General features: G+C 40.3%; 1 protein-coding gene across 4 annotated transcripts; it reads left to right on the forward strand.

Annotated features, from left to right (window-relative positions):
* Positions 1-148: 148 nt before the first annotated feature.
* treh (trehalase (brush-border membrane glycoprotein)) lies at positions 149-8,640 on the forward strand. Of its 4 annotated transcripts, XM_040037548.1 has the most exons (15): positions 150-417; positions 1,128-1,228; positions 1,315-1,462; positions 1,542-1,629; positions 1,853-1,953; positions 2,118-2,210; positions 2,395-2,511; positions 2,758-2,880; positions 2,985-3,034; positions 3,458-3,658; positions 3,748-3,965; positions 4,477-4,588; positions 6,073-6,185; positions 6,278-6,331; positions 6,661-8,640. In XM_040037548.1, the coding sequence occupies exons 1-15, from the start codon at positions 335-337 to the stop codon at positions 6,745-6,747; spliced, it is 1,689 nt and encodes a 562-aa protein (XP_039893482.1). In that variant the 5' UTR covers positions 150-334; the 3' UTR covers positions 6,748-8,640. The 4 variants fall into 4 exon arrangements, 3 of the variants coding, with proteins under 3 accessions (XP_039893483.1, XP_039893484.1, XP_039893482.1); XM_040037549.1 differs by lacking the exon at positions 6,073-6,185 and having other exon boundaries at positions 149-417; XR_005696669.1 differs by lacking the exons at positions 6,278-6,331; positions 6,661-8,640 and having other exon boundaries at positions 149-417; positions 4,477-5,645; positions 6,073-6,149.
* The last annotated feature ends 8,006 nt before the right edge of the window (positions 8,641-16,646 follow it).

Raw genomic sequence — 16,646 nt, forward strand, 5'->3', positions numbered from 1 at the left:
ATATTACTGGATTGGATTAAAAGTTGTGTTCAATAAAGCTCACTGAAATTTATTGTCTGAAGTGTGGGTTTTTTTTTTCTTTTTTTTTTTTTTTTTTTTTTTTAAATATATATTCTTTGTTTTTCCTCCAAATATATTGCAAATTGAACTTGGACACTGCTGCTCGCCTGACTAATGGGTCTTTCAAAGCTTGGCGCCACTAATGTAGCAGGCAGCTGTCCTCTTCAGATCTTGTGTCTTTATATAAACTTTGACCTGGAGCCATTTCTCTTATGACAGTTCTCTTATAGCACTCTTGCTTGTACTTTGGCGTCACTTGACTTTACAGCTGAACATGAGCAACTTGAAAGCGTTGTGCTTCTTGTCTTTGGCTCTCTTCGCTAGCGTAAAGGGAGATGTTCCTCCACCATGTGACAGGTATGGATTATATTAATATATACTTTTATATACAACTTCTTTGTGCGTTTTATTTTTATTTTATTTTATTTATTTTTTTTGGGAGGGGGGGCAGGTCCTGGTCTAGGAAAAGAACTAGAGGAACCTTGGGTCAATCCTAAATCTACAAATTTGATTTAAAATGATGCCAAATTACTGCAGTGATTGAAATCTAAACTACTGAAAGGTCTCCGCTTAATGGCTTGCTGCGTTTCATCTGGGCAGTGATGACACGACTACAGACTAGGGTTGCAAACTGTCCCGTTTTAGCCGAAGCGTCCCCTGTAATTAAAAAAAAAATTGGTTTGGCCCTTTATTCTACCCTAAGCGTTACATATATTGACTATTACCTGCAATGTTGCATACGGTGCATCTTTACGCTATGCCCAGCCGGTTGTGCATTATCCTTCCGCCAGAACGTCGCTTATTTGATAGGTTGCCAACTTTTTAACTTACTACAGATGGCTGTTTGACAGGTTTAAAGTGTTGGGTTTTTGTTTTTTTTGTGGAGGGGAGGGGGGGGGTGTGCAACCACACTAAGCTGTAGGCTTACCTTTCCCCTCTCCATGATATATTTATATTTTATTGATTTACTGCTTCCCCGCAGGACTTTGATAGCAACTGAGTGTATTGCTCTAATACAGACATGACCTTCATGATACAGTTAATAATTTATACCCCTTTTATTTCAGTGAAATATACTGCACCGGGCCCATCTTGCACCAGGTCCAAGAAGCAAAACTGTTTGACGATGATAAGCATTTTGTTGACATGAAGCTGAGGTCGGCTCCTGGTAAGTCGGTCTGGTTTTAAAATAAAAAAATAAAATTCAAGGCTCTGAATCATGTGCTTTCCTGCGTTGCTTCTCTCTCCCTGCAGATGATGTTTTGTCGGCCTTTCGCAATCTTTCAAGCAAGTTTCCAAATACAACCATCCCGCCTGTGAAACTGCAGGAGTTTCTCAATACAAGCTTTGATCAACCAGGGACAGAGTTTGAGTCATGGGCTCCGCCGGACTGGCATGAGAAGTGAGATCCAGTGTTTATGTTTGCTGCTCAGATTATACTGTGTTTTTAACTGTACCCACATGACATGACTGATTTGCAGGCCAAACTTCCTGAGTGGGATAGCAGATGATAAACTACGCGAGTGGGCAGAAAAGATCCATGGTCTGTGGAAATCTCTTGGCAGAAAGGTGATGAGTAGCAAACTAACACAACTTTAATATCCAACCAACCTTCCTCACAAATTAATGCTTTTGTTTTATCCGCGTTGTTTTTTTTTTTTTTTTTCAGTTTCTTCTTGAGTTTTAGGAAATATTGATGCACTATTTCCTCTAGTTTTGTTTTGCTGTTGGATCCACCTCTAACCTACGCTTCAGTCCAAACATTTTAAATTAAATATGATTTCCCATCCAGATCCATTCTGATGTTAAAGATCACCCAGAGCTCTACTCTCAGATTTACACCCCACATCCCGTTGTTGTGCCAGGGGGGCGCTTCAGGGAGCTCTACTATTGGTGAGTGAACAATGAAGCCTTTCACCAAGCTGTCTGGCAGCTGTGGTAGAGTATCACAAGGTCAGAGAGAAAAGAGATCACAGGAAGTCCCAGGCAGGGGTCTATGCTGATAGCCCACCTACGTGCCATACCCAGAAAGTGATGCGAGTCTCTGTGCCCAACAGGGACTCCTACTGGGTCATCAACGGGCTCCTGCTGTCAGAGATGACAGATACAGCCCATGGAATGATCCAAAACTTCCTCTACCTTGTCAACAGGTAAGCCTTTAAAACGTCTTTCATCATTCAGAGCACTTAAAAACATGTCCACCTCGCTGCAGGTAGTGTACCGTGCAAATTTTCAATAAGTCATTTAGTAACCCAAGTTGTGCACTTTGGAAATGGAGCTCTCAGGGGATATTCAAGATTTGTGGAATAAAAGATTTTTTTTTCCCTCCTACAGATATGGCTTTGTTCCAAATGGTGGGCGGATTTACTATGAAAGGCGCAGTCAGCCTCCATTCCTCACTCTAATGGTGGAGAGCTACTATCAAGCAACCAAGGATAAAGAGTTCCTCAGGTGATATTTAGCCCCAGCTGACGTCCTGCCAGACACATTATCATTCTTTAGCTGCCTTCTGCCTCTTTCAGCATATTAAACATCAGCACCTCCGTGCTCGTGCCTCTCTGTGCCTCCGGTGTTATGTTGTTCCTACCATACTTAATTAGAATGTGACACTTTAAGTTTTGTGTTTAAGGATATTAAGCAATGTGAAAAGTACTGTGAATTAAAAAGCACCTCCTGCTGTCTTTACAATCGGTTTAGAGCGGCTTTACCAGTTCTGGAGGTGGAGTACCAATTCTGGATGGAGAACCGTTCTGTGGATCTAGAATTAAACGGGAAGCAGCATGTACTGAACCGGTATTATGTAGAGGCGGGCTTGCCCAGGTATGTTTAAAGGAAGTTTACTTGGTATAGATAAAAAATGGATATTTAGGTTGTGGGACTATACTCCATGTCCTCACCTACAACCACCATGTCTGTCTTTCTAGGCCTGAATCTTATCTGGACGATCTGGAATTAGCTGAGGGACTCACTGATGGTAATGGCCTATTAGTGTTCATGGGATGTATTGCACTCTGATGGTCATTTTATTCCAGTTGAGAAAGTGGGAAAAGGGATAATATTATATTCTCAGAGACTCGAGGATCATCTGTGCAAAACAAATTTGCTCTGAAAGTACCTGAGTAATGAATATTTAATGTTAAAACCCATTCATTCACTGAACAACTTTACCACACTTAAAAGAGAACCTGTTTGAAGGGAAAATACTGGAGCTGTATATTTAAGACTAAGTTTCTCCTCCTTTGACAAGTTTTTTTTTTTTTAATCACCAAAGCTTCTGACAAAAGTGCTAGAAAACAAACATGGCTCAACATGAGGCTGCATATTTAACGAGTAAGTACCACAGTTTAGATGCTGATTTGTTGTGGCTCTACTAGTGTTTTCTTTTTCTTTCCTTCAGGCAAGAAAGAGCAGCTGTGGATGGATCTGAAAACGGGTGCAGAGTCTGGTTGGGACTTTACTTCCCGCTGGTATATAGCTGATGGCGGCGACAACAGTGGCACCCTGAGAGACACGCGCACCAGTCAGATCCTGCCCGCTGACCTCAACGCTTTGCTGTGCCGCAATGAGAAAACTCTTGCGTCGTTTCATCGGCTGCTCGGTGAGCCTTTTTAACCTTGAAACTAACTTGTGCGTGGCTTTTAATTCCTAACTGGTGTTACATAACGGTGATGTGTTACTTCCTGACAGGTGATAGTGACTCAGCTGCAGTATACGACCAGGCTGCAGCGAGGAGGCTGGAGGCGATAGAGTCTGTGCTTTGGGATGCTGAGAGGGGAGCCTGGTTTGACTACAACCTGATGACACGCTCCAAAAACTTTGAGTTTTATCCTTCCAACCTGGGACCAATTTGGGCACAGTGCTATTCTCAGCCTGAGATGGGAGAGAAGGCGGTACAGTATCTGAAGGTTGGTTGATATTTTCCTGGAAGAATAGATCATTTTGCCTGTTTTGTTCATCAAAACTAGAAAAGATACACATTTACCTCAAATTAGTTTCCTCAAGAAACTGAAACTATTAGCCCTTGAATAATTTTGTTGTCGCTGTTATCAAAGAACTGACATATAAAACCATGAAGAGATGGTTTTATATGACCCCATCATGCCATTTGTGTGAAAGACCCCTTTTAAAATATATTTATCCCATTACATTTGTGAAAATGTCAAGCAGATGTCCAACATGACTAGTCCCCTCCTCTGATGGCAAACTGAGCATTTAAATACTCGGCTCATGAGCTTCTTGACAGTCGCTGAGGGAGCAGAGACATTTAGATTTTTAGCCATGAACTCTTTTCAGAAGCCAACTTCCATCAGGATGCAACGTGCTTTTATAAATCATGCTCAGCCACACCAGCAGATGGCACAAACGCACTACAGAGCTTTCATCTATGCACACTCTTGCTTTGTAATGTCTGTGCAGGGGAGTGGAGCTCTCCAGTTTCCCAATGGAGTTCCAACATCACTGAAAGAGTCTGGGCAGCAGTGGGACTATCCTAATGCGTGGCCACCTCTGCAGCACATGCTTATCGATGGTAGGTACCATGAACTTCACCTGCCAACCCACAGTGATGATTCAGCACTTAACAGAACATCCTGTTCTATTGTCAGTGGGTAATTCTTTCTTAAAATGAACAGCAAATTCTAAACATAGGCTCAGCTCTGCACAGTGGATTTCTACAATACAGTTTCTAGGACTATTGATTATCTGTAACCGATAAAACATTCTCATCAGGTCTGCTCAGCGGCTCATCTGTAGCTTTGGATTATAAGTGTCCTCAGCTGATTTAGGCAATTTTCAGCAAACAATTGAACACATGGCAAAGGTGCGCCATCCAAATGGTCCAATTAGACCTGGAGGATGACCTTGGAAAGTGTGCAAACTGCAGTATAGGGTGACTTGGTTTTTTTTTTTTTCCTGTTTTTTGGGGGGGGATGGGGAGGAAGACACATTGTGCTAAAAGTGGTTAAAAATGATTCATGTCATTAGAGGTGTCTGTGCTGTTAAAATCATCCAAGCTAGAGGTCTGAGTCATCCTTAGTTTTACCGTCTTCTTGCCTTCCATACCACACTGAAGCGAGATGGCTGAACTGAGAAGCCGAGCCGTCCTGACCCGCGTCTGATTTATGATAGCGGCGTTTCTTTGTGAAGACTGAATATGGAAAAACTGAGATCTGTTGTTAAAATTACACCTATTTTTCTTAAGACCAGTTTCATAATGTACTAGTATTTCTTAGACGAGGAGAAAAAATTGAGGTGTTTGTTTTTTTTATGACTTATTGTGCAGTGGCTTTAGTGATCTAGCCTCCTTGAGAACAAACGGTGTTGGTAATAGAAATAATAATGGCTGCTTGTAGCCTGTTGACTAAATTCAGTGCAATAAACGTTTGGTTATAATTGAGTGTTTTTATGCACATCAGACACGGTGTGCAAAATGTCCTTCCTTTGGATCTCTCTGTCATTCATATATGTATTTATATGTGTATATATACGTCTTCATCACCTGAAATGCTTTCTCGGCAGCATTGAAATCAGGCGTCTGATGGGACCGGTAAAGACAGCTGCACTACTGGGTTATAAACCTTTCCTTGGTTTGTCTACTCCCTTTAATTGTTGGCATTACTGTTGAATTACCTCAGTGCATTAATTAAACAAAAACAAAACCATGTATAACCAATCATCAAGGGGGATAATGGTATAAAAGTGACACTGTATTTTACTTTTCCCTGCTAATTCTAGTAAAAATCCCACCTGAGATGCAAACAATTTCCAAAAGATGGTACTAAAGTCAACACATCCCATGTGGCTTAATCAGAAAAAGGCTCATTTACAAGTGAGGCCTGATTCATAGTATCGAATCTGACTATGCTGTTTACCTCCAGAATATTAGTGTGCATGTAAATGTAGCTATCGTTTAATTCCACATTAGCTGGCAACATAAAGATGAAACATTACAAACATTTAACAGATTTCTGCTTTGAGCAGCTTAAATAGTTTTTAAATGTTTTAAAAACCCAGGTTTTTCCAAGCTACCTTCAGAGGATGCTAAAAAACTCGCATTCGATTTGGCCCAGCGCTGGATCAAGACAAACTGGCTGGCATACATTAAGTATGAAGCCATGTTTGAAAAGGTGAGTTTTTGAAGGCTTCAGCACTTTGGAGCTCATGTTGCAGTGTGATAACACAGCTGGCTCAGAATGTGCAATTTTCTTCCTCCTGACAGTACGATGTGAACGGAGATGGAAAACCTGGTGGTGGAGGAGAATATGAAGTTCAGGTATTTCCCTTTCATGTGTTGACAGTGTAAAACTAATGTGCTTATAGTCACGCAAGTCTTTCTAATTCCATGCAAAGCCCAGAAAATTCCTCTTCTCTCCTGTTTAACTTGAACACATTTACATGCTCATGCACACACACTCACTCCTCCTCTTCTTTGTAACATTGTTTTGATAGAAAATCGTTGTCATCCAGTTTTACTTTAGTTTATGAGATGGGAATACTAAGAAAACCAATGGCTGCATTTCCTGTATTTATTCTGTTGTCGTTTGCTGGTTTAGTGAATATATAAATACCCCTCATGCTGTGTTGTGTTGCCCTGTTCTGCAGCTGGGGTTTGGTTGGACCAATGGCGTGGCGCTGCAGCTCCTAGACCAATATGGGGCGACTCTCACCTCAGGAGGGAGACGTGTCTGATCTGGCCTCCTGCTGCCCCTGGTCATCTTAGCTAGGATCATGCTTGAGTGAGTCAGAGGTGTCAGAAGGACCCGTTGGATTTTTATTATTCCTGGTTTCACCCCTGCTACTGACAGACTTTAAACGCAAATTGACAATGAGACTTAAGCGCATATTGCACGCCTTCTAGACATTTTACAATCCCGATAACTTGCAAGGAACCAGCTATGATTTATTGTAACTAAGGATTACGTTGCTGAATATTTTAGTATGTAACCTCAGAGCTAAGTGATGCATGGTGTTATCAGAAGCCGCAGAACATTTTGGCATTTCTGGCCTCTCTCCAGCGATGCAGGCTGTTGCTCGCTGCTGCTTAGATTACAACATTAACTTGTCCTAGATATTGAACTGACATTACAAACGGCTTTTTCACCTAATTCAGTTATAGAGTTTATTGCTGTACTGTAGCTCAACTCCCACAGAGCCCCTTTATTTGCATGTAAACTGAAGTTGGAATGGAAATGAGTCCATGTGAGAAATAAAATGTGGTCTGCTTGCACTAAATATTTTTAAACCATCATAATGCTTTAATTCATTTTTTTTTTCTTTTTTTCTTTTTTCTTTTTTTTTATATACAAGGCACCCGATAAATGTTAGATGACAGTTTTAATATATAAAATTATAAATGCATGATTGGGGGGCTAAATGTTGGGGGTTTTTTGTTTTTTGTTTTAATAGATGTGTTATTAAAGTGTGTGGGAATAAATCTACCAGCTGTGCATTAGAAAAATAACTGAATGTTAGAATGACCTTTGCTCCTTTTTGAATATGCACAGTAAAAGTGAATATGCCAACAAAGCAAGACAACAAAACAGAAAGCAGTGGAATTACATACATGCATTGTATTCAGTGCATCCCTGGTGCATTTAAAAGGCTATTTAAATCCACCGTGGGAACACGAGAATGCATCGCTAACAATGCGAGCTACTATTTAGAGAACTAATTAAATGGCTCTTGCAGTGGGGAAAAAACCCAACGGTCTGTTAATTGTTTCTTTAAAATGACAATCTAAAACAATGCACTTTTCCTTTGTTTTCTGAACTGTTTTGCTGTATTTTGCCAGAAGAACCACAGTACTGTTAAATATTTTACATTAAAATCATTTAGTCATCATGGGTTATGGGGCTTTAAATTTGGCCTCGTTTAGACAATAAAAAAAAATCTTAAACCCTGCAGAGGCATTGTACTCTGCTGAATATAACTTCAAACAAAAACTGTCAATAATTGAAGAAGAAACAAAGACAAATCAAACCTTTTTTCCTAGGTCTGATTGTACAAAGGAACTCTTTCTGTTTTTGCCATTTATGCCTACATCTATGGTGACATCCTGGTCAAGCATGAAATTAAGTCTATATAGATATTCAAATGGTTGTCAAAAAAGTAATGAGAAATTTGCCTTTTTAAAGAAGAAATTGCATCCTCCTTTGGTGTGAAGATGTGAGCCCTAAGCAGGGATTTCACTGCATCCCTCTCTTTAGCATGAGTGAACACAACAGATTGACTGCAATTTAAATAGGCAAAAGGCCAATAGGTGCAGTAGTCCGTGCAACCCCAAAGATCACACTGTAGTAATGTCCTATTGTTGGTCTCAATCGACAAGGCATATAGCTGGCAGCTTCTTTTTTTTTTATTTTTTTTTTTTTTTTTTATATATATATGTATCTCATACAGTGGCAGCCATGTGTGCTGTGTTTAGAGATGTTTAAGCAGCAGGCAGCAGTCATTGTGTTTTCAGCCCTTGCTGACAGCAGTAACTCAAGTAGAACCTGCTCTATTTGATAACTCCCACATTATCATGCTGTTTTAGCAGGAATGGGTTGTGCTCAGTTAATGAGATCGAGCTCTAAAGTGTGGGGGGAAAAAAGTCGTCCGGCAGTTAAGCGGCAATGAGGTGACAAGGCGGTGCGTTTGTGTGCACACAAGCATGTGCATTTAATTACAAGTACCTGAGGACATTATTTTAAGAAGCCCACTCGTTGGGTGGTGCATGAATTGTAAAGTACTGGTGACAACTGGATTACATGTTTTGGAAGCAAAGGTCAGAGTGTCTTCTTGTCAGCACTCATCCAGTAACAACCCCTGTGTACAAAAGCAGCATACTAACTTTGCTTAAAGTTCACATTTTCTATTATTTTTTTATCAATCTGATACATTTTTGTGATGTTTTTACCTGATGCAGAAAAGGTGCACTTAAAGCCATGTGATGGATTTGGGGATTATTTTTTTTTATTTTATTTTAAATTCCACATGTAATCCCATTAATCTTCTCTACTGTGTGCACCTCTGGCCTTGGATATGTTAATAGTACTAGTGGCACAGAAGCAGCCCCCGATTTCCATAATGAGAATAAGATGCAGGGTGATATGCAAAAATGTGTGAAATCTTATCAAATGGCAGCGAAGGTGGGGGGATAAAATAGGTAGGCATGGCAGACAATAGAGGTAGATGTGTCTGCGTGGCTTTGAATGGAAGCCCATGCTTCAGTGCTGCCTCCTGGCTCAGCTTTCACTAGCCTCTACAGCACACATCACAGACTGCACGTTATCCACTGAGTCCTCATGGTGCCACTCTGTGCTGCAGAACCCTGCTTTGCTCTGCCAGGATAATCCCCACCCTACCTACTTACATCCCTGCAATCTGTGAAGACCCACAGTGGAGATGTGCTGGGAGGGAGGCTGTCTGTCCTCTGATGGTGAATCAAAGAGCCAGACGTGGTTCCTTGGCCACCACTGACTCCTATTCAGCATGCTCTAATCAATCACTAATTTGAGGGATCACGCCTGTCTTTCTGTGTAATATTACCTTAATTATGACTGCGGCCTCCACAAGAAATGTTGTCTCCAGCTTGGTAGCTAAACTGTTTATAGAGGAAAGCAACTCCTTGACCTCTAAACTGGAAAGATTGGCTAAATTGGAGGCATTATACAGATAGAGAAGGGACAGCTTAGTAATATTGATTCTGTACTGTCCAGCTATCTGACTTTTTATAATCAATAACTCTTGAATCGTTTCTATAGAATTTCTCCTGCATGAGATTTTAAAATTCAGTCTAACAGTCGAAGAGCTTCTAGTGGGAGACTTTAACGTCTTGGCTCATCTGCAGCGTTCAATCTAGCGAGGAATTTTTCAACAAGTGAGAGCTCAAAATAATTTGACCTTCCTTGTGAATTCCATAAATTTTAATAAAAGGCTTCTTGTTGGCACTCACACACATTTGTTGTTAGTGCAGCTGCAGATATATTCTGGTTTACTTACAACCGGTTACGTTTACAGCCACATCTAACTACAGCCAACTGGCCAACATTTTATAGGCTGTTTAAAAACTTTATTTTAAAGTGTCGAATTAATGTCCAAATATCTAAACTAAATATGCACAAATAACTTATTGGTATAAAAAAAATAAATATTCAGCGATGTCTCCAGTGTTGTGTGGGTGTGGTTAGAATGGATTTAATCAGCAAAGCTGGCAACACAAGCAAACAGCTCCACATCTGTCACTGCATGTTGATCCAGATGTAGCTAAAGAGATGGGCGTACAGAAACATGTAACTGAGTTTCGCATATTTAAAATGGGTAAGAAAATCCTGCTTGAATTTAAAGAAAAGTCAGTAAAAAAAAAAATCTTATGAATTTGGAAAATTTGGTTATAAAATAGAACTGTACACAAACAGATTTTTGATAAATTCGTGGAAGGACTTGGTGAACTCTTAAAGCACAGCTTGTGTTTGTGCTTTAACTGCTTCTTTTTTCCAGTAACTTTCTAGACATCTCAGAAGGATAAATGCATTTCTTTTCTGTTGGATACCCCCTCCCTCCCTCCTTCTCTCCTATCCAAAACACTTAGGACCTTTGTCCCAATGTGCCACTGTGAGGTAGTAGAGCTCTTTGCTGTAGTGGATGCCTTGTTTACTCAGCTATGCCCTTTTGATTCTGGTAGCCATACAATCAATATGGACCCCACAAAAGCTTCTCAGTATTTGTAGAGTGGCACAGAGTCCTTACCTCCTAACTGACCATTTTTACCCGGAACTTATAGTAGGAAAAAAATATCTAATCCCACACTCCATAAGCATATAGAATCTTTTTCCATCACCCAGCTGAGTGAGGTGTCCGTGTGATTACTGGCTCAGATCAATAGTCTGCTGTCGTTGAGGACTTGAATTGTTCGATTTGGACTGCATGCTCTTCACTCTGAGAGGGAGACGCTTTTGTTTTGATGGAGTTGAGTGATCGTGCATTTTGTACGTGGTAAGGGTGTAAGGTCATCACATTTCTGCTTTCAGAATACTTTCACCCGGAGATGAAAGCAGTGTTGCGCTAACTGGGGCCGAGTGACTGCAGAAGGTACTGTGTGACAACACAAGCTGAGTCTTTTTTTTTTTTTTTTTTTTTTTTTTTTTTGTACACAGTGGGTTTGACTGCATGGTAGCGCCATCGCGGGATGCAAACAAGTCAGTCAAACAGCCAAGCAGGGGAGCCATGCCTGGAGAGGGGGGTGAGCCAGAATCAGGAGGGAATGGAAATCAAGGGAGTGAAAGAGAGCACATGAGGAGCTCTGCTTATTACAGCTGCACAGATGGTGCAGCAGATGAGATGGGAGGGATAGATGGATAGATGAGGAATGAAAGTAAGACAGGGAAAGGGAGAAATGGCAGCAAAGCACGTGCTTGACAGTGTACATAAGGAGCTCCAATTGGAAGACTTCCAAGGGAAATACTTAAATATTTATTGTGCTGTGGCCAGTTGGAAACTTTCTTTCTACCTCCAATTCGTCAGCAAGAAAAATGGCTGAGGAAACGCCGGTGAAATATTAATTTCATTGCAGCACTAAAGGTAGAAGGTATAGAGTGGCATACGGTGTAACATCCTGAGGGGGAGGGGGATGCCAGGGTTCAAACTCCACAGACGAGGAAGGGTCGAAGTAGTGCGGACACATGGGCAGTGGAGGAAGAGAAGGAAGGAAATTAAATTATTGGGAGGAGGATTTAGTGAAGCCCATGAGTCTGCAACTGCAGGGGAGACATATTTGAATAGCCCAGATTTTGTGCTTTGCAAGCTATTATTCCACACGCAGTCAATATTCACCCTGTCTGTCTCCCAGAGATAAATGCCAAAGTAATAAGAGCAAAAAAGACATTTCACACGTGTATTTAAAAAGACGTATTAAACCAGCAATAAAGCTTCACACTACTTTCCCGTTTTTGATTGATTTTATACATTGAAATTTAGACCGAGCACAGTCTGGATAAGTATTATTAAAGAAGATTTGATTCTAAATTATATGTCAATCAGCAATGAATAATGATAAGTGATTGTGCTTCTTTTAAAGCATATACAGTATGCGTTTCAGTAATCAGAGAATGCTCACAATTCATGATCTCAGCTCAGTGGAAGTGGAGGAAAGACTGAGCTTCTGGCACCTACTGTGTTACTTCCGATTCCCTTATGTTTTTTCTTAGCACCAAGTGTTCCTTCAGCATACATATGCTCACTGGAGTATTACTGAACGTATATCTGGTATATAGCACTTGCAAGCATGCATAAATTCACAGTAGACACTCCAGTAATTAAACTACAAACATGACACTTCCAAATGAATCTGTGTGGCAAAATTAGAATACTACATGTATATTTTAAGCACAAAGTATGTTATGATTATTGAGGTGAACTGGTCCTACTTAAAAAAAATATCAACAAAATTTGCAAAGCCCACTGCACCTGAGCTACCAGTTAGACATTATCATCAGGGTTTAAGCAGTGGTTTTTCTTCAATTGCCTGTTATTAATTATCACATGCAGTTGAGTTATTATCAAAGCCCTTGCTAATAGAAGTGAAACCACTGGTACAGTTTATAACTAATTACCACCAAAATGGATTAATTAAAGTAAGATGCACCTTCATAAGACTTGCACATCCTGGGAAATCATTGGAACACTAATGCACACTTCATAAAGTTACCAAATGAAGAGGTTTATTATTAAACTATATAACATATGGGTTATTAGATGAGATATTCCCCCTCAGTGCTCCAGGCAATTTTTTTTTTGACCATTTTGTGTCAAGTTCTTTATGTGGAATTGATGCTCTTAAATGGGAAAACAAAAGGAATCACTGTTTCTTTTAGGGAATGACATTAATGCGTTTCTTTTAAAAGCATAAGCATCTGTGAGACGCTGCTGTAGCTCACCTGGTTGAGCACGTGACCTACAGGTCACAGCAGGAGTCTGAGTCTGCACTCTGCCCCTGACCATTTGACTATACTCTCAAATAAATAAGCATTAAACATACAGCAGCAGACATGGGCGAAGGCTCTGTTAACTAGAAGAATTTTCAAACATAAGATTTAGGGCTTGATGATAGTCAGGGATAGATTATACTTAATTAATGCATTGTTATTCCATTTTTAGCAGTCTGCAGTGATAGTCTGGATCCTTTTAAAACGTTTGAACTGAGATGTTTAGATTCAGTAAATAAAGTTGATAGAACAGCAAATACTTCAAATTTGCAGCTGAACTTTGAAGAGAGACAGTTTTGACTGACTGATTGATGTTTACACTTTCAAGCTACAACCTGAAAATAACATTCTGTTGAAATTAATTCATCTGAAATCATGCTGACAATGTTGATTAAACACGTCAATTTACACCATGAATAATAGTAATCTTCACATTCTGACACAGCGTATGTTCAAATCTAGTTTCTACAGGTCCTGACTCACAACTAAGTGATTCATTTTTATTTACTGATACATGACACGCACATTATTTCTACGTTACATAAAAACAGTTTCTTGGAGATTGTGAAAGTGAGATAATGGGATCAGAGGTTCTGCCAGGTTCTCCCAAACATGGTCATTACTATTCACCTAATTGATGACTGACTTTTTCACTTGGAAGTTCTCTAATCTGGAACTTCATCATTGATAATAACAATAGTATACCATTAATTGGCCTTCCATTGAATTTATGTTGTAGGAAGGAGCCTCCTTGTCACTTTTCATCACTTACCAAAAAACTGGAAATTTCCCAAAAGCTGGAGTAGGGTGAGATGCACCATCAACACACTACGGAACCAAGAACTAACGTTTTTATAGTCTGTTGAACTGAAAAAGTGAGCATTTAATGAGACAACAGTGGATAACAACAGCAGGAAGAGTGGAAAAGGAAGAAAAAAATAAGTGTCAGAACAAATTCAGAAACTCAGCATGTCTTCCTGTGCAGCAGCAAGTATTTTGTCGCTGATAAGTCAAATATGCAAATGTCAGTTTTAGGTTACTATGGTTTTTTTTTTTGGAAGTCAAATGGAACCATTTTGAAAGTATGAAGCTTGTGCCAAAGTTGAATACGGATTATTAAGAAAGCTTTAAGTTTGCAGTCACATGCACTGAAGGAATATTCATTTTAAAACATGCAGAAAAATACTAAAAACACAATCGTGTGTGTAGAATTTCCTATTAAATTAAAACTCATGTGCGAGTGTGGTGTGGGATAACTGAAATGACCCTTTGGTGACCTAAGACGATCCTTGTAGTGGTGGTGTTCTTTTCACGAGGGTCGGATGGACCCAGAGCAAAACCTCCTGAGAGGCATGCTGAGCAGCTCCTGGAGCTCAATTCCACTTTGGCTCATTATGAGCACAGGAGGTGGTGGATGTGAGTCACAGAACTGCAGCGTAGATCTGTCAGAGAAAAATCGGAGCTGGTTGACAGCAGGTTTGACAAAATCTCATTGGTTGAGAGTAAATAGCAGGAACGGCGAGAGCAAACAGGACCAATTATTTGCACAGATTTTTATGTCTAAACATGCAAATCAAAAGTGGTCCTTCTGATTTAGTCTGGATTGCTACCATCTGATTTATGATTCCAACACATGAGCATACAGCATACCTGTGTACACATCCCTTATTTTTTGTCTTAGGCTGCACATTGTAATACCCGTTCCAGTCGTGTTAATCAGTATGCAGTTGCTTCTCTCTTTCTATTGTACCTGTTTATGAACAAACTAGATATCTGTAGTCGAGTGCAAGCTGTGTCATCCTGTGATTAACATGCACACATTGGCAAATTCTGTATTTGATGATGAAGCCAATTCATTCTCTCTGCATAAACAAAACAAAGGAGGCTCTTTTTGCCACTCTCTCCCTTTCCTATCCCCTTATTAGGAATGTGCACCATCTGAATATTCACGAAGGTCAGGTCAAGACCATATTTGTCCACTGGAGACCTGTTACGTCCCATTGGAAAGGAATAATAAAAAGAAACCAATTTCCTCTTTTGTCAAAGCTGTGTGAACCATGTAATCAGCAAATCCTTCCAGAACAGCCTTCAGGAGGGAAAGAAAAGAGGATTTCATTTTAAGGAAATATTGGAGCTTCACAGCTTTTATTGTGTTTGACTGTCATCTATTCTAAATGGAAAATTTGCTGGGTCTTATGATATATTATACCCCAGCGTGCCATTCACTGCTGCATCTTGGTGATTTTTTTTTTTTTTCTCTTTTTGTCTTGTCCACAAGGAAATAGCCCTCGGTTCATTTCATCTACTTTAATATCTGATATGCAGATGCAGATTTAGAAAAAAAGCTATTTTCTTATCAGATGTCATCTTGTCAATTTAAAAAGTCAGCAGAAAGGAGGTGAGCAAAAATGACTTTTAATAATTAATAGCATGCGATGGCAAAGATTCTGTGTTGGTGTTTGAGGCAAGCATTTCTCGGTGGGTGTGGGCTCGAGAATCGGTGCAAACGTTGTCCCAGGTGTTGTTCTACCAGATGGGCTTAGGATGCAATGATAATATATTCCCCAAGCGTTGGCTCTGGCTTTGAAAAATGCTGGTGCTGGGAGAAGATGGCCTTATGCTGTTTGAAAGGCAAGCCGCAGGGGGGACAGATGCTCTGATATTCCAGCAGGAGTGTAGCTGCGGGGCCTCATGGTTGTTCTCTGCCTAGCAGGGGGAAGATCGTTTGAGTCACGCCTACGCTGCTCAGCGGGAGAAGCCGGGGAAAATGGCAGGCGGTGAGCAGTGGCATGCCTCTCGGGTCACGTTGCTGAATTTACCAATGAGAGCAAAACGGGAAGAACTGATCACAGCCTGTACTACATAATTCAGACAATGTTAGGGAGGGTGTGTGTGTTGATCAGTACTTTCAAATGTACAATAAACGCAAATGGTTTTTGACTTTTGACCCTTCAAAACAACAACAAAGTAATTAGTTTCATTAGAGGCCAGTTAGATCTGAGGAGACATGAAGAGGCGGAGTGGAAACTCAAGCCTATTAATTAGTTTACCACTGCTGACACTGTGAATCTCTTAATTGCTTAACAAAGTAAAAGTCTCAGTGGAATAGATATTCTCAGTAGTTCATATTTTACTAAACCACACAAGTCCAACCTGGGAAAACCGCCCATCCAGAGTGAGCTTTTCCCTCACATCACATAATTATACAGAGTTCAAAGTCTCGTTTCTTGTAATAGTTTCACAATATTGGTCCCAGTTCATCTCTTTTGAAGTATCAAGTTTAATTTTCATTATGTTACAATAAATGAGCCAGGATTTGAAAAGTGAAGGAAAAATGTCTATGACTAGCATCAGATCAGTGCGCGCAAATTTAATCAGCTGACGGATTTTCAGAATCAGCTGTCGCTAATCGAGTTAGACAGCTTCTCGGGGCCTGTAAATCTCAGTCTCGGGGAAAAACGGACCGATTGTGGTTATGGAACTGCACGCGGCCGCTTAGGCAGAAGACGAGCCGCAGTGAGAGAGACCATTTTTTTGAGACAGCATCTAAATACAGGTTGTCAACAGAATAATGTGAGCGCCTTAGAAATGGGCACCAAGGTTAGGTTGAACGCCAATTAGCAA

The sequence above is a fragment of the Simochromis diagramma genome, unplaced genomic scaffold (assembly GCF_900408965.1).
Source record: "Simochromis diagramma unplaced genomic scaffold, fSimDia1.1 OVJJ01000463.1, whole genome shotgun sequence".
Lineage (NCBI taxonomy): Eukaryota > Metazoa > Chordata > Actinopteri > Cichliformes > Cichlidae > Simochromis > Simochromis diagramma.

What these genes read in the sequence shown, in the direction of transcription:
- treh (XM_040037548.1), top strand. Translation starts at nt 335, where the DNA reads ATGAGCAACTTGAAAGCGTTGTGCTTCTTGTCTTTGGCTCTCTTCGCT. An exon ending in GGAAATCTCTTGGCAGAAAG is followed by an intron (nt 1,630 to 1,852) that starts GTGATGAGTAGC and finishes TTTCCCATCCAG; the next exon opens with ATCCATTCTGATGTTAAAGA. An exon ending in GTAGAGGCGGGCTTGCCCAG is followed by an intron (nt 2,881 to 2,984) that starts GTATGTTTAAAG and finishes CTGTCTTTCTAG; the next exon opens with GCCTGAATCTTATCTGGACG.